Raw genomic sequence first — 23,840 nt, 5'->3', positions numbered from 1 at the left:
CTTGAGTTTACAGGACGAAAAACCCGCTAGCCTGTTCCAGAGATCGACTAACTCGGGAACCGGCCGAAAAAAGGCTTAGAAAAATTTCCTCTAGTCGGCGACTAGATTTGATCCACCAAATCCTTTCTTCGTGCGGTCAAGCGCCGTTGAGTGCAAACGCAACTTCTAGTTATATTTTATTTACACCAAAGCATCTAAGTACATTCAAAATAATATATGTACAACTATTTACAATATATACACACATGTACATAGAATGCTTATTCTATTGGGCAATTTGATTTACATTTTTTCATATCTAGCAATATGTATATTTTTACAATTTAATCTTCTGTATTTTTTTAACATCATAATCTGCTCAGTGTCTGCTTCTTTCTAAAGTCCTTTTAACATGAGCTGAGCAGTATTTTTTTTCTTTTAATATAACATATCTTTTGTATTCATTCAATTCTATATTATGAATTTAAGTTAACAGTCACATATCTATTTTCATAAATCATATTTCCTTCTATTATATGATATTCATATATTTTTGTTGTATATTTCCACTTACATATGGGATTCGATCTACGTTAGTATCTCTTGTTAGGAGACACTTAAAAAACCAACCTATGTAAGGTTTGTTTTAACATATACAGGTTCGGATTTTACATTGGGAATTAATCTGACAACTGAATTCTATTTCCATATACCATATTTATATATGTATACATATAAACACATTTACATACACATACATATATACCTATTACTACTTTACATATAATACATATTCTCTACATATGATCATTCATATTCTATTATTTTACCTATTATACATATTCTATACACATAGTTTCTTTCATATATTTTTGGCTGTATATCATTAATTGGGTTATTGCTACATCATTATCTCTTGTATGTATGGGTATATAGGGGATGGGCTTGATTTGTTGTTTTACGGTGGGTCTTTTATTTCTTGAATAAGTACTTGTTCATCCACATCTTCTGTTATGAGACCTGTTCTGCGCCATTGGTTTCTTGTAATCTTTTTTCTGTGTATAGTGTCTGTAATGATTTGTTTTAAGTAGTTGTTCAGCTTTGTAATTTCTACTGAGCTACACAGGCTCTGCTGTTAATATAAATAGATAAAAATAAAGCCTGAAGAAACGTGCTCTCGTATGGATATCATACGAGAGCACAAAATGAAATAAGACATGAACTCGATATTTATTTGTCCCCAAACATTTTTTTCAATATCCTATTCTCTAACAGAAAACCACAAGTTTCATTTTATGATAGATTTTATATAATGATGGAAATGTAATCTAAAATTTGAAAAATAAAAATTGAATTTATAGTTATAAAATACATTTTTCAAGTGTATTTCTCAAACATAAAGAAATACTTATTTAAGTTAAGGGATATTACATCCCATATTGTTTCTTAGCCGAATAAGAACGTGTATTTTTTTTTATGTTTGAGAGCATGTGTGATTTCAAGGGTACACACGCTTGATGCACAACACATACACTAATGTATGTATGTGTTGTACATTAGATGCATATGTTACTCCTGCGCACCTAGCAAAGTGCCACTTAAAATTTGTATCAGTCGAGACCATTTCCTTGAAAAAAAAACTTTTGCACGCAGCTGGGTAACAATGGGAGCAAGAGTTACTAGAACAGATTTCGAGTGGGTATACACTGAACAACCACATACTTCAAGAAGGAAAGAGATACTACGTATGTTATTTTATTATTGAACTTTTTGTTGTGTTATATTTGATTTCATATATAGTTCTATTATCTTTTATCGCAATGAGTGAAATAGATGATACCGAAAGTTGATTTTTGTGGTTTTGCACGATGATTCACTTTGCAATCGAGATTGATTCCTGAAAGTCAAAACTTCAGTAGAAAGTACTTTAATCGAAGCATTATTTTTTCAAAAAAGACATGGAGAATCATAATGGAGTACAATACTAGAACAGATTTATTCAGTATAATGCACAATCGTTTAAACGAAGAGCTTCTATAAATTGTCGTTGTTGTGATAAGTGATCTACATGATTATTTATCACAGTGGTTTGATCGATATTCCTGTATCTATTACAGTGTTTTAGATACATTATTATTACAGTTGCTAATTTATAGATAGTCGCCCTAAATACTATTATGTAGAGAGAAATAGTAATAAAGAATACATTAAAGAGATTATACACGAATAAGTATTCGTCTGCAATCTCTTTAATGTTTTCTAGTCAGGGCCGCATTTACCATTAGGCGCAAGATGGGGCCTCATTTTAAAACCTCACTCCTCACAAAGAACAATAAAAAAAAACAGCGTAGTTATAGTTGCAAAATAAAATACTTATTTTTAAATATTAAAAATTATAATATAAAAACTAGAAGCTGTTGAAAAATTTGTGAGGCTTCCCGCTTCCATTTGAAATACATTGTTCTTTCCTTAGAATATAAAACTAACAGGAACTCCTGTATTCCATAAAATTCATGTATGTAAGCGTACCATTTCTTTGCTGGACGTATATACGCGTCCAGCAAACCTGAATAATATTCTGTCCACCTGCTGAAAGAACATAGATAAGAAGTGTAGTTTGACCGTCATGTCCATTAGAACAGCACTTCCCAAACTGTGGGCCGCGGCCCCCTTGGGGGCCGTAGGTTTTGTTGAGGGAGGGCCGTGAAATAATGAAAACAAATATAAAATGTTTTAAGACTAAGTAGATTTTTTTTTATTTTAAAAGAAACGTATTTAACTTTTATTATTTATTATTTCTTTTTTGTTATTTTTTATATTTTAATGCAAAAATTCACACATTGGTGTTGGTTCACAAACTTTGCTTCCTGCGTATTTCGGCGCTTAATGAATATTAGTAAATATTGCTTATTCATATGTTTCATTTCAAAGCAGTGGTTAATTGTATTTACTTCGAATGCTCTCCAGGGAAGCTCCAAATCTTCCTGTCCCTTTCATCACGCGTTCGTAATCAGGGACTGTTGATATTGACTTTATATACATATCAAAACAAGTTTTATATTATCACTGTCATCCGAGCTAGTTTTCTGTTACCAATAAAAGTTTCGCATATACTTCACACATGAAAAAAAGCTTAAACAAGTTCATGTGGGGAGATAGTAACTCGCTTGCAGTGGTAAACAACACCCCTCCCTAACAACCACTGTACTGCAGAAGCAATAAAAACAAGTACTTTTATTATGCCAGTGAATCTGTGTAATATATTTCTCAACAAATAGTGCAATTAGAGACAACTGGGATAAAAACACACTAATTAATGAATCACATGACCCCTCATACAGAAACTATGCTGTATAGACTGAAACAAAACCATATGTTGCATGGGCAAACACAGTATCTAACTAAAAACTATTGTTATTAATTAGATGTGTGTGAGTTCGATTTCCCAAGGCAGCAATAAAATTCAACCGAACGTGTTAAAATTCGTAAAAGTGTTAAAACTAAGTAATATATATATATATATAATGAATGTTATGGCAGTTTCACATATGGAATTCGGTTGAAGAGAGTTAACATTTCAACTCAATTGTCAGCTATGCTTTTATCTTTTGATTGCGTGATCTTTTGTTAATACCGCACCAATCATATGCACGTTTTAATAACCTGCCTTTGCTGTCTGTTTCGCGTTAGGATTAATTACCTTAAAGGGAGAAAAGTCACAAAAGAGAAAAATGTTCCTGGTCCGGTGATTCCCTTATTCAGGTAATATTCACTATTTTCATGTTATCAGTCTGTGGTGTGCCAGTATCGGTAAGTGGTGATATTATTTGATCTATTCTAAGTAAAAAAATTTAGCCCTGAGATGGATAAGTGGCTGATAAAAAATAAAAAAAATTCCCGCGAACAATCAGAAGAAGCAGAAACAGACTCAAAAAATGGACAGTATTTCATATTTTACAAGAACAGCCCGCATCGCCTTCGGAACCAAACGGTAAGAGGCAAAAAATGTAATACATGCATTTGATTTTTGCAATATTCGCTGTGTATGTTTTGTATTGAATATAAATACAATAAATATTATAATAATATATCTCTATTACGATTTTTTTTCGAGGGGGGCAGTGAAATATTTTAATTTTTGCAAAGGGGGCCCTGACATCCTGAAGCTTGGGAAGCACTGCATTAGAAAGTGCGATAATCCTTCAACCTGAAAAGAACACTAACTACATTACCTGGCGTACGTAGTAGCTATGTTCTGTGGCCTACAGCAAGAAACGCTTGCCGTTTGCTCGGTAAACGGCAAGCATCTAAATACCTATGAGTTATATTCATTTTGCTGCTTGTTTTTATCGTATAATTATAGTTTTTAATGCCAGCGTAAAATAAGAAATCCTTTCATACTTTCTTCACTTCATATTGTATAACTCTGGAAGATCAATGTCACTATGAATTTTGTTGCTAATTATTTTAATCGCCAATACATTTAAAAATCCTCCAAGAACTCGATTGAAGAATTATTTTTGTCAAACAATTTTATAAATTCATGAAAATCCGAATCTAAAAATGAATACAACCTCCATCTGTACCAAATTAAGTTTTCTATTTTATTCATAATCTTAGTTCGAAGGTTAGTTATCATACGTAAATCTTGAATCATATCATATAATGCATAATTTTTATAACTTAATCTGTAGGTTTTTGCATTTCAACTTTCTTGGTTCTCCCCCCCCCCCTAATCACTCACTACAAATCAAAATAAACGGCATTTATGAAGTCAACTGTTATGTACATATTTTCGGCTAATTTACATATTATGCAGCAGTTTTGAAGTAGCGATATTTCCCCTACAGTTTATTTTTTGAAACATGGTAGGTGCATGCGTCAAAATGAAATTTTATTTCCAAAATTTTCATAACAAAATTAATTCGCCTTTAATGGCTAACTCCCCCATTCCAAAATTATCACCACACACAAATACTGCTAGATAACATGTGCGCACTTTCTTTTTGTTTGAGATCGTTATTTTTCCAAAGTAATTGTACTGTTGCAGTTTTAAGCAAAAGACAAAAAGGTGTAGAATCCCTGATAAAATACTATTGGATATAAATTAAATAGACTCACAATCGGAAACCCCTAGTAATGCAGTTTAACACCATTTGTTGTTCATAAAAAAAATTAAAAAAATCGTTCCTAAAATTGAAATGTGCGACCCACAATCTTATTTTGCAAGGAAAGCAAGCAAAAATGTCATTTATTTCAATAAATGTTATTTAAAAAATATGAATGTTTGTCATAATATTTCCAATGCAAACAAACATTTTGATCATTTATTTTCGCACATGCGAAATTCGTTTTTATTTGGGAAGACACACAATAAGTAAATTATGCAGCAAAAAAAAAAAAAAAAAAAGGTCAATCCAAGAAATACAGTGCACATAACTACAATAATCCGTTAACTACGGGGATGGGAGGGTAATTGCATTTTAACAGGTAGAATGCTGAAGTTTCATCAGCATTCTTTTTTATTAGGTCAAAGGGATTTTGAGTATATTTGCGAACAGATATATTCAACAAACAGTTTTGTTGTAAAAAGTGCCGCATTTGAAGAAATATTAGCGGCATAATAATAAAATAGAAAAATTCATAATGCTTCAGAATAACTTGATAATACCAAAACAAGATGAGACATCTGTAGAAATCTATTATTAGAGTCCTTTTAATTATGAACTCTATAAAGATATACTTAATAAATTTGTATTTTTGTGTTTTAAAATAAATAAACTAGTTTCATTTTGTCACAGATGGTTTCCGCTGGACTACCTGGATTTTTAGACTATTATTCTTATCAATACTGTAAAAACTCGATTGTAGCTTAAATATTCCAAAGCACATTACATCGATTTTTTTTTTTACTTATGTCAAGTCCCATAAGAATGTTGTAAAAAATAGCCTTGTTTATCTCTGTATATTTTGTATTAGATATTTTTGTAAATAGCCCTTTGGAAATTAACTGTTTATACTTCTTTAATGTTTATTGAAAATATTATGTCAAATATTTATATTTTTAAATAAATAATATTTATTGAAATAAATATGTCCTTTTGCTTTCGTTTCTAGCCAAATAGCATTATATGGATCACCACATTTCAGTTTTAGAAACGAGTTTTTGTTATTCATAAAGACAAAATAAAAAAAAAATGTTAGAATACTAAAGTGCATTACTCGGTTTCCGATTGTTAGTCTTTTTGGTATCAAAAATTTATATCCAATGATATTTTAGCAGTGATTCTTCGTCTTTTATTTATTTGCATTATGCATACTACGATAATATCCAGTGCATATCCTCGTAGATATGTTGAAAATATAATATGAAAAATATCATATACGGAATGATTCAAATTTTTGCTCATTTTGAAGTCTTTCTAATGCTTCCCCCCCTTATCCTCTCCTGGAACTCATTTGCATAACTACTGTAAATTTCTACAGGTTTGTAAACTTTTCTAGACAGTATTCAAAATCTACGGCAATCAGATTGTACCGTGAAGCTTCTAATTCTGTACTATTTATTTGCAATCTAAAACTAGCTGTTCTATTGTCTGCTGAAATTATGTGAAATTTTAGAAATAATATGCTATATTTTCACCATGCAAAATTGTTTATATGCATACCACACAAAAGAAAGCTCAGTAGTATTATTTTTGTTTGTTTTTCTTTAAAAAAATCTAAATATTACTTCTGCTGCTGCTGGAAGCTATTTCTGAAATAATCTACGTCTTATAAATACTTGGTAATATCCTCTTAGCTGGAGGAAAAGCTGAAGGATTATTACTCTCAGCTATTGAGAAAGAAAGGGCAGAACACTAAAGTCGCTCTAAATTGCCTCAAGCTGTAGTGCAGAATACATCCAGAATGTCTTGTTTTCTTTTCGATTGTTGATTACAGATATCCTAACAGAAATACTGACATTTCGTTTACATGCTTATACATTATTTATGCCAAAATAATTTCTTAATTTATAATAATCAATTTCACTTTTATTATCGAAAAATTAGAAATTATTTCATACTTATCTATAATTATCTTGAAAAAGAGGATTTGAATTATTTTCAAAGAAAAGGTGCATATGCGTTTGTTTTATAATCTTATTTTTTTATTTGGAGGGGGGGTATAGACCTAATTAATCTGAGGATATTTCAGAGAATTTATTTCATAAATCGTTCGCAAGACAACTGTTACAAACGTAAATCACTTGGGGAACATACCCATTCAGTTTAGTGTAAAATAGTAGCAAAGGTTCGGTTACTTTAGATATCTAATCTAGAAGAAAATGTAATGTCTGTTGATATTAGAATCTTGGTGAATAATTTTTCTGACATGATTTCTCTATTCGTTATAATGTGCGTTTCTTGGAAGTGCGTTTCTTGTTATAGGCAAGTGAGAGGCAGCTACGAAAGTGAGATAATTCGATTAACCGTTCTCTTCAGCGCGAGGGTTTATCACACCCTCTAATGGACATGACGGTCAAATTGCACTTCTTATCCCGGTTCTTTCAACAGGTGGGTTGAATCATATCCAGATTTAGCTGGACGTCTATAGACGTCCTGGCCGTTTGTAAGGTATTTTGAAACACGTTCCAGTGACAACAGAGGTTTTTTTGTGTGCTGCTGATATTTGTATTAATTATTTGGGTAAGAGCAGTTTCTATATCACATAAATAGAGCATTTGAATTTCAAGTTTATTATTATTTATAAATTAAATTGATTTTTCAGTTCATTTTTTAAGAATATATTAATATAAAGGTAAGAATATATTATTCAATTAATTATTAATCTTATTTTACTGATACTCGTTTATTTTAACAAAACCAAGATACTAGTGTTTCTATTTTTGTATTTTTTTAAGCTTTTAACGTAATTATTTATTTTATTTATAGTTTATTTTGGATTTAATAAATATTTATTTCGCTTTTGATAGATTAATTCACATAATGATGCCATGAAAATTTGAATCCGGAGCTAGTAAAAGAAAACGACTTAGAGAAAATGAAAAACAGCTTAATAGCCAAAAGGGGACAATTTTGACTTTCTTTCGTTCTGAAAATGAAGAATTTCGTAGAACTGAAGTTGTACTTCTCAGTTCTCGGAATGAAAACGAAACATTGGCATCATTATCAGGAGGAGATGAAAGTGAAAATGAGGAACATCAAAATGATGTAGAAAACATAGGAGAGAAAGAAGTAAATGAAACAAATCAAGAGGATTCTAAAGAAAATTTTCAATCGGAGTCTGTACTTACCAGCAAGCCAGCTAGCTCTTATCCTACCGATATAGCAGTGTGGCCACTTACTATTAATGAACAGTTAATCGAGCATATTTTAATAAATAAATATGCCCCAGAATGTGGTTAAAATCGAAAATTTAAAAAAAAAGAATACACAGAACGCAATAGTATATATGTCAGAAATGTAAATGAATCATATTTTTACTGTAAAAAGGCGAATGGAACAAAGGAGAAACGAGAGTGGCTAATTTTTTTAAGAAACCAGCAAAGCAATTTACTGTTTTGCTTGTAGATTGTTTTCTAAGTCGAATAATAGCTTAATGAAGAGTTTTAATGACCGGGGAAATATAACACGAACCTTATGTGAGCACGAGCATTCTACTGAGCATATACGAGCGATGTGCACATATCGCAAAAAAAATCAAGTTCTGTAAATAGTCGAATTGACTCTGAATTGATCAAACAAATACAATCTGAAGAAAATTATTGGAGAGAGGTTTTAAAAAAATAGCACCATTAAGTTACTGAGTAAACTAGGGCTAGCATTTAGAGGAAATACAAATGATATTTTTTCTGATTCTTGCGGAAATTATTTATCGTGTTTACATTATTTAAGTGAATTTGATGATTTTTTAAAAACATCACATGAAAATGTACGCCAACTGTGGTTCTGGCAGATCAAATTATCTTTCTTACCATACTTATGATGAATTCATAGCGTTAATAGCTGAAAAAACAAGAGAAATATTAATATCAGAAATTAAGGAAGCTGCTTATTTTGCAATAATACTCGATTCAACGCCAGACATTGCCCATAATGACCAACTATCTATGATATTTAGGTATGTTGCCGCAAATTCTGACGTTAGAGAAACATTTATCGGGTTCATCAGAATTACACAACACAATTCCTTCTATTTAGAAGAGGTAGTATTAAAAAAAATAGAAGAATTATCTTTGGATATAAAAATGTGCAGAGGGCAAAGCTATGATAACGCTGCCAATATGGAAGGTATCTATACACGTTTACAAGCTAGGGTGAAAAAACGTAGCCCCTTTGCACATTATATACCGTGCTCTAGTCATTCCTTAAATTTAATTGGCAACTATGCCGCGGAATCTTGTCCGGAAGCAGTGCAATATTTTTGTTTTATTCAAAATGTATATAATTACTTTTCATCTTCAACAAGAAGATGGGGTATACTCCTTAAACATTTAGAAAAAAAAATCTTTAACAGTTAAAAGACTTAAGTGAAACGAGGTGGTCCGCAAGAGCTGACGCTATATTGGCTTTGAAATGTGGATATAAACAAATTAAAGACGCATTACTTGAACTATCCATTTCTCCTCATGAAAAACCTATTTCTAAATTAGAGAGCTCATCATTGGCTGAACATTTTGACAAACCAGAAACAACAGTTATGTGGGACAAAATTTTACAACGAATAAATGCTACTAGTAAATCTCTACAAGATCCCGATATGGATTTCTTTTTAGCTAATAATTTGTTACACTCTTTAGTTGGTTTTATTTTAGATATAAGAAATAGTTTTGCTGCTCTAAATGAAGAAGCGAATTTATTAACAGATGAGACAAAATTTAAAGATGAAAAGGAAAGAGTTAAAAAACGAAAAAAAATGAGTGACGAAGTTTCACAATCTAACAATGAGATTATATTACATAGGAAAAATTTTGCTGTGAACACTTTTAATATCATTTGCGATAAACTAATTTTGGATATTAATGAAAGAACAAAAAGCTATTTCGATATATTAGATATGTTTGTCATTTTTTTGAAGGAAGATATAGATCAAGACAAGTACAAGACCAGTATTAATAAAATTTTACAAACTTATGGGACTGATATTAATCCAGAAAAATTTACTGATGAAGTTAAGCAATTTTTAATAATGACAAAGGAAGAAAATTGTTCAATTAAAAATATGTACAAATTGATAAACGATGGGTTAAGGTCTACTTTTCCGAATAGACAATTTTAAAAATATTTTTGACGATGCCTATTTCAAATGCAAGTGCTGAACGCTCATTTTCAGTGTTGAAACGAATAAAAAATTATTTAAGAAGCAACTTGCACCAAAATAAAACAAGTGACCTGTCGTTATTATGCATTGAATCAGATGTAATGGACTCGATCAATTATGATGAAATTATAGATATATTTGCTAAAACAAAAGCCAGAAAAAAACTTTTAGTTATTAATTTTTTTATTGAAATTTGAACTGATCTATTTTTATACTTTTTTTTTAAATGCAAATATATGTATACCAATGTATTGTGCAATTAAAATGAGTTATTATGGAAATGTTGACTTTAATTTTCAATAAACTAAAAAAAAAATGCTAATTTTTGAGGGCCTCATAATGATGTTGCGCCTCGGGTCTAAAAAAGTATAAATGCGGCCCTGTTTCTAGTATTAAAGAGATTACAGAATATTGGATATGTGACGAATAATTTGAAACAATGGTTAAATACGTTAAATTCTAGAGCAGCGTTTCCCAAACTATGTTCCTTGGAAAGTAATAAGTGTTCCGTGAAAAATTATCAAAATTAATATGAGCCGGAAATGTTTTTAAATGCTGCGACGAGTACAAACGTGTTTGAAAATCCGGCACTCCTCACTTTGCTTGTGGTTTGTGCTATTAAGACCAGTGTGCACTGGCATTGACTCGGCTGCCTGCGGTTGTCGACACCTCCGAGCGCGAGAGAAGTACGGAGGTATCTATTCTAGAAAACGTGCGGTCACAGCAGGGCTGGATTTAGACTTGCTGAGGCCCTAAGCTATACAAAACCCGGAGGCCCCTTACTGATTTAAATTACATCAGCTGGTCTCAGAAAAATTTAAAATATATACGCCTTTTTAATATATGAAAATATATTTTCTTTTAATTTTTATTAAAAAAAGAAGAAAGTATGCGTTTAAAAAAATCACAGAAATAATTATATAATTAAAGGGTTTTAAAAACAACAAATAAGGCTCATAGAACAGAAAGTTTTAAATTAAAATAGGAAAATAAAAAGTAAAAATTAAACTCAGGGAAAGCCGAAAGATAATGAACTTGGGGCAAGCCCACTTCGAAGGACTATTTAAGATTAAGAGTGGTCAAAAATTATTGGATAGATACCCTTCGAAGTTAGCCGACATTTTAAAAACTCTCAAATAAATGCTTTTGAAAAAAAAAAAGACAAAATATCTCAATCACTTTTACAATGCGCCAAAATTATTTTAATGTTATATTTTGTATATTTAAAATTAGTTAGAAATTATCATCGTGATGTGTCTGACTTCATTTGAGTGATTTTTCTACGAATATTTTTTTTATCAATTTTTATATTTTTTCGTTTTTTTATTTGAGGCCCCGGCAGATTGCAAGGCCCTAAGCTGTAGCTTTTTTAGCTTATACGTAAATCCGACACTGGGTTACAGGTAAGATCAATGCGATGTGCTGCTACCGGCACGCCTGTAGTGTGCGCTGACGCATTTTTGCGATGCGATACAGCCTGCTGCGGGATTGTGTGTGCTTTGCTTTACATTGAATACAAGAACTCTAATCAAGGTGTTCCGTTAAACTTTTAGGATTTCTGAAGTGTTCCGTTGTAGGAAAAGTTTGAGAAACCCTGTTCTAGAGCATGGCTTAACAACGACTTTCTGGACAAATCCATTTGCAGAAATCCATAAGCCTCCATAGCTTAGTCGGTGTAGACCTTCGTCTACACCGACTAAGCTATGGAGGCTAAATATTAATAAGAAAAAAAAGATAACACGAGTATAAGCCCACTTTCAAAATATACAAAGTGCATTTTTCAAAATGACTTTAAAAGCACCTATTAAATTCTATTATGTCCGTCATTAAAAATTGTGAAGCACTTAATTAGAACAAATGAAATTCGTGATAGAGTATCCAATAACAGGGGTTGAAAATCAGCCCTTGTATATTTGATTTTGATTTGATTGTTTTTATTGATTGATTTGATTTGATTTTTAATTTTATTTTAATTTTTAAAGTTAATTTGAAGAGGTTTGAAAATTTATGTTGTTGTCTTTAATTCAAGTGTTGAGAATTACCGATGAAAAATCAAGGGAGGAAGAACAAGAACAATGAAATTAGAGTCATTTGAAAAGACGTGTACATCCAATTAAGCAGCAAGTGTTATCTTTAGTCGAGTCCCATTCAGATTTCCATGTATGATCTGGCAGAGTACAGTTGCAAAATCAATTCTTTAGTGAATTCATTGAAACTCTGGAGCATTATAATTAGGCTCGATCTGGTCCAGTCACATTCTATTTACATTTATTTATTACACCTAAGTTCTGTTATGCTAACGTAAACTTGGATTTTAGAAACCTAACTGTTGTCAAATATGACAGTTATTTATTCTATGCCCATAGAGTAAACTTATACACATAAGTTTAAATGTGTACGTATTTTCCAGTATTTTGCAAGAGCGAAAAAAACACACTCCTCTAAGTATAAGAACTAATTCTTAGAAAGATCTTATAATGATTCTTCACGTCCGAGTCGGGATTCAGTCCTAATTTTTTTTTTATCTTCAACCAGAGAGCAGCGTCTCTATCAATGGACCTTCTGTGAATCCGTTTTAAAAACATTTCTCGAAAATAAAAGGAGACTGGAGTTCCACTGATCGCAATTGTTATCCAAATGGCATCGGTCATCATTTGATAGAAGAGAAAATGAGAATTAGAAAAGGTCTAATTATTTGACTCTGCTGTTCACACACGGTTCAACGAAGAATGTGAACTGGCAGTAACAAAAAAGAAAGAAAAAAAAAGATAGAAGCATTTGGCTTAATAACTCAACTGATATTCATGGCTCTCAGAAATACAAAAGATAGCAGCAAGGAAGCCAATAAAATAATAAGACAGCAGAAAAAAAAAATTTACGTGAACAGATTGAAGAAACCCAGAAATACTTTACAGTAAATAATCCTAGAAATTTTTTTCATGAAATCAAAAACCAAAAAACATGCCCATATGTGAAAACAACAGTAATCGGCATTAGCAATGGAAAAATACTAACCACTAGAGATGAAATAGCAAATAGGTAGAGAGAGTACTTTAACAAACTCCTAAATCGTGATGAACCCGCTGAGTCTTTCAAACAGAATACTTCTGATACTTTTCACACAGAAATATTTAAACATTCTCTAGCTGAATAGAGAAAAGTATAAAGCAGCTCAAAGACAATAAAGCACCAGGTGCTGGTGGAAGAGTATCCGAACTCATTAAATATAGGGATAGTGAATTAATCACTCATATACATAAACTAATAAATTTAAAGATATCCACAAAATTGAAAGAATGGCTAATCATTCCATAAAAAGGGAAACAAAAATGAATGTGAAAATTACAGGGTGATATCGCCGTTGTCAGCAGACTACAAAGTTTTATCTAATATTATGCTGAAAAGAATCTTACCTTATGCCGAAGGAAATATTGGTGAATATCAAGCAGGATTCCGAATAAATAAATCGACAGTTGACCAAATGTTTACAATTAAATAGATACTAGAAAGAAAATGGAAATATAATCTACAGCTTCATATTTTATTTGTAGACTTTAGAAACGCATATGATAGCATTCATAGAGAAGGCCTTTGGGGAATATTAGATGAACTAAGAATACCTCAGAAGATAATACATTTAATCAAAATGTGCACCACTGCCAGTCGAAGCAAAGTATTAACTAAGGGAATTAGATCTGAACCTTTTGATATTAAGACAGAATTGAAGCAAAGAGATGCCCTTTCGCCCATCCTTTTTAACCTTAGAAAAATGTATTCTAGAAATTGTAAAAGGTAACATAACAGAACAGAACAGTAATATTAGTATATGCAGATGATATACTTGTTTGAGAAAATGCTGAAGACACTAGAACACATTTAGAAAAATCAAAACTGCTGCTGAAAAACTAATATTACAAATCAACCAGGATAAAACTGAATATTTAAATGTATGCAGAAATCACAATCAAGAGGGGAAATGACCAGTTTATCATTGATAACCTGAAATTTAAAAGTTCAACTTGAAATATCTTGGAACATTGATTACTCGAGAAAATAAAATTAGTACCGAAATAAAGTTAGAATACATGCCTATTATAAAGCTTATCATTCATTACATCGTTTATTATCTTCCAGAAGTCTATCAAGCAGAGTTAAAACAGACATATACAAGACAATCATTAGACTTAGGGTTTTATATAGAGCAGAAACTTGAAGCATAACTGACCACGATGCAAGAGCGTTGCAGATCTTTGGAAATAAAATCCTCAGAAAAGTCTATGGACCTGTAGGAGATAACACAACAGGTGAAAGAGAAGAAGGCATAATCAAGAACTATGTGAATTCTATAGATTCCCCCACTTCTAGTTGAGATTCGAGCAAGCAGATTGAGATGGCTTCCACATGTGGAAAGAATGGATTAGGAGAGAATGGCTAAACAAGCATTCAAGATGAAGCCTGATGGAAAGGGACCCAGAAGCAGACTGCAGATGCTTTGCGAGAATAATATTAAAAAAAAAAAAAGATTTAGCTGAGATGGGAATCCAGGACTGGAATGAAAGAGCTCAAAACAGAAAGGAATGGAAGAAGTTGGTACATGCAGCAAGAAACTTTAGAGGTTCAGCTCGCTGAAAAAGAAGTTCAAACATGACTTTGTAAAAACTCCGAAATTTCAATAGACAAAGCAGTGAATGGTATCATATCGAGTGATGATGATGATGATGATGCTCATTTACTATTTATTATGCACGAGGAAATAGAAACAGGAATGCTTGGGTTGATTCACACTCGCACTGAATGCACTAGTGCGAATGTGAATCAAACTCAGCAAGCCCAATGAAATGCCAGAAAAGAGCCTAATATAGCTGTGAAGGAGATATATCCGAAATTGTCGACGACTAAATAGGAAACCAAATTTATTCTGAATATAATTTTTGTATGTGAATAACATTAATGAAAAGAACTGTTATTAAAAGTTCCTTTTAAATAAAAATTAATTTCATCAAATGTCACATCGTTAAACTCTCAAATTTTAGAAATGTCATTTCTATATGGAAATACCATTCAATATTTCGAAGCTATTCCGATGTTAATGGACAGCAAGTTAACATTAGGCAAATTTATGTTCATGATACGTTTATTTTACTTCTCTCAAACAGTAAGGAATATTTGAATTGGAACATATTGTGTAAACTTCCAAATAGTAATTATAGTAATTAATTGGAACAGTATATTGTTAATAAAAATAATTTCAACCAGTTAGTAATAAATCTTTGTTATTCATTTTCAGAAAAATATCCCGAAATCAAGAATCTCATGAGAAGCGATCCGAAATTCAAGTACGTTGTTTCCAGCCTGGTTTTAATTCAAATATTCAGCTTTTGGATGCTGCGTAATGCTTCGTCGATCGTACTCTTCTTTTTAGCGTACTGCTTTGGCGGTATAATAAATCATTCATTAGTTCTTGCAATTCATGATATTTCTCATAATGTTGCATTCGGTAACGCTCATCCTTTTAGAAACAGAATTTTTGGAATATTTGCAAACTTACCACTTGGGGTCCCAATGTCTATCGCATTCAAGAAATATCATGTCGATCATCATAGATATCTAGTAAGTATTACTGAACAATGTAACGTTAAAAGTATTATTTTATAAATAAAAATTTACAATCTTTTGTCTCTTTCATGAATGTCAACTGTCTGTCTTTTTTGTCAAATTCTTTCAGGGAGTGGAATGAAATTTACTTATGAAAGAAAACGATACTGCGTTATAAAGATTATATATATAGGCTAAAGCAGTATACATCACTGCTCTAACCTATTATTTATCAGTACATATGGATCCACTTTGTTCACCGGGAACTATTCGGATCCGAGGAATGTTTAATCTCGGGTATATTTTCCTAGAGCACTCTTGGTCTCTCAATCGGCTGCACATCTTACGCAAAATAAACGTTATTAAAGAACAATGGAAAGGTACGTCTAATCTTTAAAGGTACCTGTGGCATAACTATAAATAATAAATTACACGATAACCACAGTAATTAACTTTAATGAAATAAAGGTACAAATATCTCGTACTGAAATTAACAGTGCATCATCAGTGTAGACAACAAGCAATTCAAAGGAATGGAATACAAAGTACATAACAGTCGATGGATTACCAATTAAAAATTGTTGCCGCGTGCTAGAAATTAATATTAATAATATTTGTACCTATAGTTCATTAAAGTTAATTACTGTGGTTATCGTGTAATTTACTATTTAATGGAAAGGTGGGGTACAAAAAATCCGCTAACGCCTTTTATTCCTCAAATTGAAACTGGTGGGTAGCCAATCTGCGTAAGTCACAGACATTAATTATTTTTCAAGAATAATAGCTTGGCTGAAAATTGGGAATATGTTATTCAATTTTACATAATCATTTTGTTCTATAATTTCTAAAGGAAACATTGCTGTAGAACAGTGGTCTCCAAACTACGGCCCGCGGATCAGATGCGGTCCGCGATATGATTTTATCCGGCCCGCTAATTGGACTAATTTTTCAATAAGAATCCGCAAAAAAAAAAAAAACACTGGGTGTTGATAGATTTCAAATGCATTAATTAAAATTCATTCATAATATATTCTCGAATAGCAAAAAGTAACCGTAATACAAGTTACGGTCTTTCTGACTGTAAAAGGTCGGTTAAAATGGACTAACGAAGAAAAAAAAATTAAAAGAATTCAAAACGAAATAAAAAAAGTTACATCCGAATAAACTTTTTTATCAACAAAAAAATTTATGTCGCACGAAATAAGAACATTTAAAAAAGTCGGTAAAAACACGGTTAAAGTGAACTAACGAGCAAATAAAGAAATAAAAACAAAATTTCCCGATCTGTATTCATTGACAAAAAACTCGAAGTTATACGAAATTATAAAAAAAGTTACATGTAAATTGTCGGTGTATATTCGGTTGAAAAACTAACGACTAACAAAAATTTGCTGATAGTGTTCGTTGTCATTAATGTACGATAATTTAATCTCACTACGGCCCGCTGAAGTGCTAAAGTACCCAATGCGGCCCTCACTGAGAAAAGTTTAGAGACCACTGCTGTAGAAGAAGAAAAAGGGAATCGTCTCTCATGATAGATGTTTATTCGTTTTGTGAAGTCCACTTCCAACAAGATAACTTTAACTCACCTTTAATGTACTGTACATTATATAACTGATTTCCCGGAACATATACGATGTGACTTCTCGCTGTGTCAAATTACAATTGCCCAAAACATTTCAAAAGAAGCATCGGAATGTATACATTCATTTATTTGCTCACTTAGTCTTTTCTAAATTTAATTTTCAGAAAAAATTGCTGCACGAATATGCATATTTTCCCAACTGAAAATTTTCATAGTGATGGAATTGATATCACTAAATTTTGCATGGTATAAGTAATCGCCAAAAATATGTCTGTACCTATTTATTTTTTTATTCATATACGACGATTTTATCACTATAATTTCGTCGACCTGATGATCTGAGTGAATATCGTTTCTGCTCCCCAGCTAACAGGGTTTGAATTCCATGATGGTCACGTCTGTTTGTAAATGCTTTACGCGGAAAATGAACGCCATCGGTCGGTGTGAGATCGCCACCCTGCTTATTGGTAATCATTGGTCACTAGAGCACGGTTTCTGGATTATATAACCTCTGGCCCCCCTATCGTGCTAATGTGTTCTGGGTTTGCAACAGACTTTCATAGACGATTCACACTTAAAATAAATTGCAAAGTGTTCAAATGATAATTTCTATTATTTAGAACGAAAAGCCCTGAAGTATTTCGAGATTACACATTTGATGCAACAGTGATCTTAGACACAGAAGGGTATATCAGTACTCTTAGGGATTATTAAATAATGAGACATACGATGTTTTTTCAAGACATACGTCTTGAAAAAACATCGCTACTTATCAGAGCCGTATGATAAATCGTCTCAAAACCTGCACACTCTTCAAGCGAATTCTCCGAAGATATCTTGACTATATGGCGTTGCCAAAATTCGCAAAGAGAATATTCATAATAAAGTAATTAACTCAATTATTTTTCAGTAATGTCGGATAGGATTGTAGAATAGCGTAACTCCGATTTTTAACATTCCCTCCACAACTAACGTTCGATCCGTTCCTTGAGAATTGTTCCTCTTTATAGTTTTCACAAGATTTCCCTCAGTGCTTTCATTAGGCCTGTTAAGCTTGCAGCCTCCCTTCACACTGCGGGGATTATCCGTCAGTTGCTATACCACTTCAAAACTATTAAAAAGATTTATAGATAAACAGTTCATATGAAAGCCACTGTTAACAACACCTTTATTCATGGTGGAAGGTTTCATCATTGATAAATAAGGATTGGAGTACTGAATGGATACGGGATTCATCTCCTCTCGTTATCATCAGCTATCTGGACTAGTCATAAATATAAAGGAAAAATGTGGATATGGCTGCAGCGCGTGCATTGATTTGTTTTAAATAATATCGATATTCATCCGTCTGTACTAAATACAATTTTGCTGATATTTAAGTTACTTTCAAGGTTTCGCTAAAAATCGCACCTCCCTAAAAAAGTCGCGTATTTGGATTGAAATAATATGTAAATCTAAACTAAAAGGAGAGGCATTTGATTGCGTTTTTCGATATCATTTTTATGTAAAAATGAAGGAATATGCACGGTTTTCTAGTGCAACCCGGTTTCTCTTATGAGAACTTGATTCATATAAGCTGTATTGGAAAGAACACCAAGAACCATTGAATTTTAAAAACATGCCAAGATAGATCTTTCAAGTTCTACTTATTACAGAATAGGCACTAATTGAAATATACCGATAAAATGTGCTAATACTAGTCGCATAAGAAATACGCCACGCGAGAGCTTCGGAAATAGTACACTATATCCACAGCTTTGTTATCTATACCTATATATTTTACGCATGATATTTTTTACGCATTTTTAAATCTATTACAAAAGTTGAAATATAGTTAAGCATTTTATGTTGTGAATAATTAGGAATTATAGCATTTCCTAGGGAGGAGTTATCGACCCTGCCTTTTTGCAGATTTACTTATTTGAGATATTGCTTTTATCTTTTACAGGGAGAGAAACTGGACACGGATGTTCCATCCGAGCTAGAAGCACAGCTTTTTTCTAGAACCTCTACCAAATTACTGTGGATGTTTCTGCAGCCACTGTTTTACGCATTGAGGCCTTTGGCCGTAAATCCGAAACCTATCACTCAACTGGAAGCAATTAATATCATAGTACAAATATTATTTGATACTTGCGTTTTTTACTTTTGCGGTAAGTATAAATTATTTAAACTTACTTTATCCGTTGTAATATATTTGAAACCGTGGATTTTAATTAGTAAGTCAAGAAAAGTCTAAATGGATAGGATTGTAATTAAGTATATTGTAGAAGTCTGCCAAGAATTTATGTAAAGTAGAAAACTCTTCTTTAAGAAATTTTGCATACTTAAAAAGTGGCATCTGAAGTCTGGGAGTGAAGATGTGTTGTAAGCGTGATTAGTATAATTTGCTTTCATTAATTATTTCAGGTACTTATGCAGGGAGGTGACTAAAGTATTGTCGAGTGCTTGTTATAGATTGAGATTGGCGCCTCATTTGCTGTCTTTTAATTATAACATTTGAAAGATTTATCTGTTGCGAATACTACTCATATCAATCAGCACTTAGAATGGTTCGAATCCTACCGCTGTTCCACGTACAGCTTGAGACTACCACTTTGCACTTGAAGACTTCTGATAGCTCTTAATCTCTAGAACAGGGTTTCTGGATTATCTAACCCTTAGCCTACCGATGTACTATGGGCATTCAACCTTTCGTGGCCGAGACTCACATTTAATTAAAAAAATAAAAATAAAAATTAGTCGACTCTGGTCTCGTAGTAATGAGCTTAATTTTTAACAACTACAAAAATATGTTTCATCCAGTTGATGAATAAAGAAATACAGTAGTTATTAATAGACACCACAAACATGGCCTTCTTCGTTAAACTGATGGAGGGTGGTAGTCACTGGATTTTCAAGGATTTGCGAAATGGCTATTTACCAACTGGAAGCATATAATACTATTCAGATAAAAAAAAAAAAAAACACTACCATTATTAAAGTATTTTCAGGGGCGAATGCTGGTCTTGAAATTCACGCTTGCTCTTGTTATCATTCAGGGAATGAGAGGTGTGATTGAAGTTTGATTAGCGGAATAATAAATTACTGACCATTTAAAACTATGTACTGTATTTAGAAATTTATGTACATTTATTCATACAAATACAACATTTATTTTACAAATGATATTCTATCTTTTTCAATTTAGCTTCTTGAATACAAATTCTACCCTACGCTTCTTCTTTATGAACTGGTCAATAACATCGGCATAAAAAGTTGGTTGTGACTTAATTTTCCCAAGCAACGCACACTTGTAAAGGCTGGCTGGCTGAAGCTCACTGGCTAGAGCTACTTTGACTGCGTATGGCCCGTGTTTAAGCAACAGGGTGAGATGACGTGGAGGGAGCGGAAATGGCCATGCGCGCGCATGAAATCACAGTGCTGAAGCTAGGACCTGGATGCTCCCACAACCGAGCAAGCCAAGGTAGCTTGACTAGCGTCGGACTTCGATACACAACGCAAAGCTCAATTATTGCCGCGCAAGCTTAAACCGTCTTCTGTCTACAAAAATAAAAGCCTAATAAATGCATGCATTTATTAACAAATAAATATTACTTCTTTCTCAATTAATGAGCTTGCGCAGCAAGCATAACAAGCATGGAGAATTCGCCACTGAGTATTTTTCGCATTTCTTTATTTCGAACACTGTTTTTAATCCTTCACACTTAACAGTTTCATATTACTCAAACCATTTTTTAGATTCCTGGAAAGTGTAACGCTCAGTGTCGACGTTCAGAATACTACTGTACTTGCAAAAAGCCGTAAACAAATCCAAACTTGAGCAACTAGTCACGATTTCGATTATCTCGACTTTTCAGAGTTTTACAACTTACTATCATTATTTTCCTTCCAAATGCTACGCTCTTTTTTTGTTTTAATGAAAATCCCACCAACGAAACGTAAATCAATTGCACATGTACTTCCACGGGCAAGCTAAGATAATCGGGTTCCTGAGCAGTGTTTTTTAAACTTTTAAGACTGCGTAACCCTACATCAAAATGTTTCTTTTCTCGGAACCCCTATGAAACATTTTATTCAAAAAATTACCGAAAAGGAAATTATGACAGTGGGCAGCTACGTGAAAAACATTTTAATCAAGAATATGTATAATACATAATATCACAACAGTTCCACAGTTCAAAAAAATCAGTTTAAGAATAATAATAAAAAAATGTACTCACTAAATGCACGCAAATCTTGATGATAACTATGAAGTAGCATAGAATGATATAAAATATCAATTACAAATTACCCATAAGAGCATACCGTATGAGTGTTTTCCGAGATTTGAAGTTTTTTTTTCCCCTCTAAAAAACAAAAAAACAAAAAACAGTTGACGTGTTTTGAATACTGCTGGTGTTTTGTTTCCAGATGCCTTGGAAGGTTAATGGAACCCTAACACTAAAGCATCTGAACTAAACAATGCTAATGTACGAAAAATCGCATTATTTCCTTATTATTATTATTATTATTATTATTATTATTATTATTATTATTATACAAACACTTCCTGGAGTCAAGCCCCATCGAGGGAGGCTATAGTAAGCCTCCCTCGTACATCTGTACGTCTGTATATCAAATATATTTGATGATGCAGTACTCCAGGTTTATCTAACCATTGGTCCATCCGTCGTACTAATGCAATTTTCTGATTAAATTAAAGCTCAATGCTTCAGTAATAGCCGCCGTAAATATAACCCCCCCCTTTTGATAACATTCAAACTAATAAATTGACAACTGTGAGATTCGGTATAAATATTATATTGTATTAAATGAGTCAAATATTTTATCCCATTTTCAAAGTCAAAAGCGTATTAACGTAAGCAATTATCTCGTCCTCGATTTCAGTAACATGAAGGGTAGTTTGTTCGGTGTAAAAGCGTGTTCATCGTCACTTTTATGATTGACGTTGCAACACGGGGTTCATAGTAAATTATTGTCAGTGAGAGGTTAGTCGTAGAGATTGGTAATAGACCTTTCTTCACTTACGTGGTATGAGAAAAAACTATTTTCTCGACACCGAGTTTTGTTATTTTTCTTTACCCTCCCAAAGTACATCCAGGAATACTTAACATCGTAACTAAGCTCGCACTTTCACTAGGAAAACATCAATTTTGTTAAGACCAATACCAATTTTATTGTCTATGTCTACACTTTCTGTTTCCTTTTTAACTTTTAATTATAACTGATGTTTTCACGATTTCTTAGGATTTAAGGTTATTGTCTACATGATTGGAAGTAGTATATTAACAATGGGTTTACATCCAATGGGTGCACATTTCATCGCCGAGCATTACATGCTGAAGCGTGGATTTGACACGTATTCCTACTATGGCCCATTTAACTGGATATCCTTCAACGTTGGCTATCATATGGAGCATCACGACTTTCCAAGCATTCCTGGATCTCTCTTACCAGAGGTAAAAGCGTTTCAATTATACCTATATAATAATAATCGGCTTTTTAAAAATGCAATTAAACAATTAAGAAAACTGAGTTTTGCACTAATAAATACAGTATATCAACATAGCGATGGGGACATGTTTTAGAGATAACGCTTTACGTGCTTTTTCGCCTTTTCCCCCATTTAATAAATTTATAATTATTTATTAACCGATGCCAATGCTTTCAATTACTTTCAAGCGCAGGATTATTCTACATGATGCATTATAGATTTTTGATAATTTTTCATTTTTTAATTAAACACAATATAATTATATAGATGTGCTACAATAATTTGTTTTATTTGTTTTCATTGTAGGTGAAAAAGATTGCAAAAGAATATTATGACGACCTTCCCCAACATAATTCCTGGATTAAAGTAATGTATGACTTTATTACAGATCCGGCTTTAGGACCTTATGCCAGAATTAAAAGAGCGGGGATAGATAAAATGAGAAAGGACGTAGATTAATTGTGATACTTGTATTTCTTTTGATGTAGTTTTCTATTAATTGTCATAATGCAGTCACTACTGAATTCCATAACGCAACAAAATATTAATACATAAAATTTTGAAACTAATACGAATAATAAAATCTTGTTTCATATATTATGACTTTTTTCATGATCACTAGTATTAATAAATTAAAGACTTAATTCTGTATGTTAGTCAAGTAAATAATAGTTTAATATCCGACGTTTCACTGACAAAGATCTGTCAGCATTTTCAAAGGATACACTGATAAGCAATAAAATGTAACAAAAACTAGGAAACTAACCGACAATTCTAAAAATTATATAAAGTTATCACTGAACGTGATACAATACGCGTGTCGCAAGTACAATGTTTTATTTGATCTTGTTTCATATAATT

The 23,840-nt window shown here is 32.2% G+C and overlaps 1 protein-coding gene across 1 annotated transcript; it reads left to right on the top strand.

Moving 5' to 3' along the window:
- Positions 1-1,642: 1,642 nt before the first annotated feature.
- Positions 1,643-23,438, top strand: LOC150102496 (sphingolipid delta(4)-desaturase DES1-like). The gene is made up of 5 exons (XM_090399603.1): positions 1,643-1,724; positions 15,590-15,912; positions 19,431-19,635; positions 22,733-22,944; positions 23,286-23,438. The coding sequence occupies exons 1-5, from the start codon at positions 1,643-1,645 to the stop codon at positions 23,436-23,438; spliced, it is 975 nt and encodes a 324-aa protein (XP_090255729.1).
- Positions 23,439-23,840: the final 402 nt, after the last annotated feature.

Source organism: Typopeltis vanoorti, chromosome 10 (genome assembly GCF_054136105.1).
Source record: "Typopeltis vanoorti isolate ZY-2024b chromosome 10, IOZ_Tvanoo_1.0, whole genome shotgun sequence".
NCBI classification, from domain to species: Eukaryota; Metazoa; Arthropoda; class Arachnida; order Uropygi; family Thelyphonidae; genus Typopeltis; species Typopeltis vanoorti.
The sequence above is the reverse complement of the archived record's forward strand: the minus strand, read 5'-3'. Positions and strand labels throughout refer to the sequence as shown.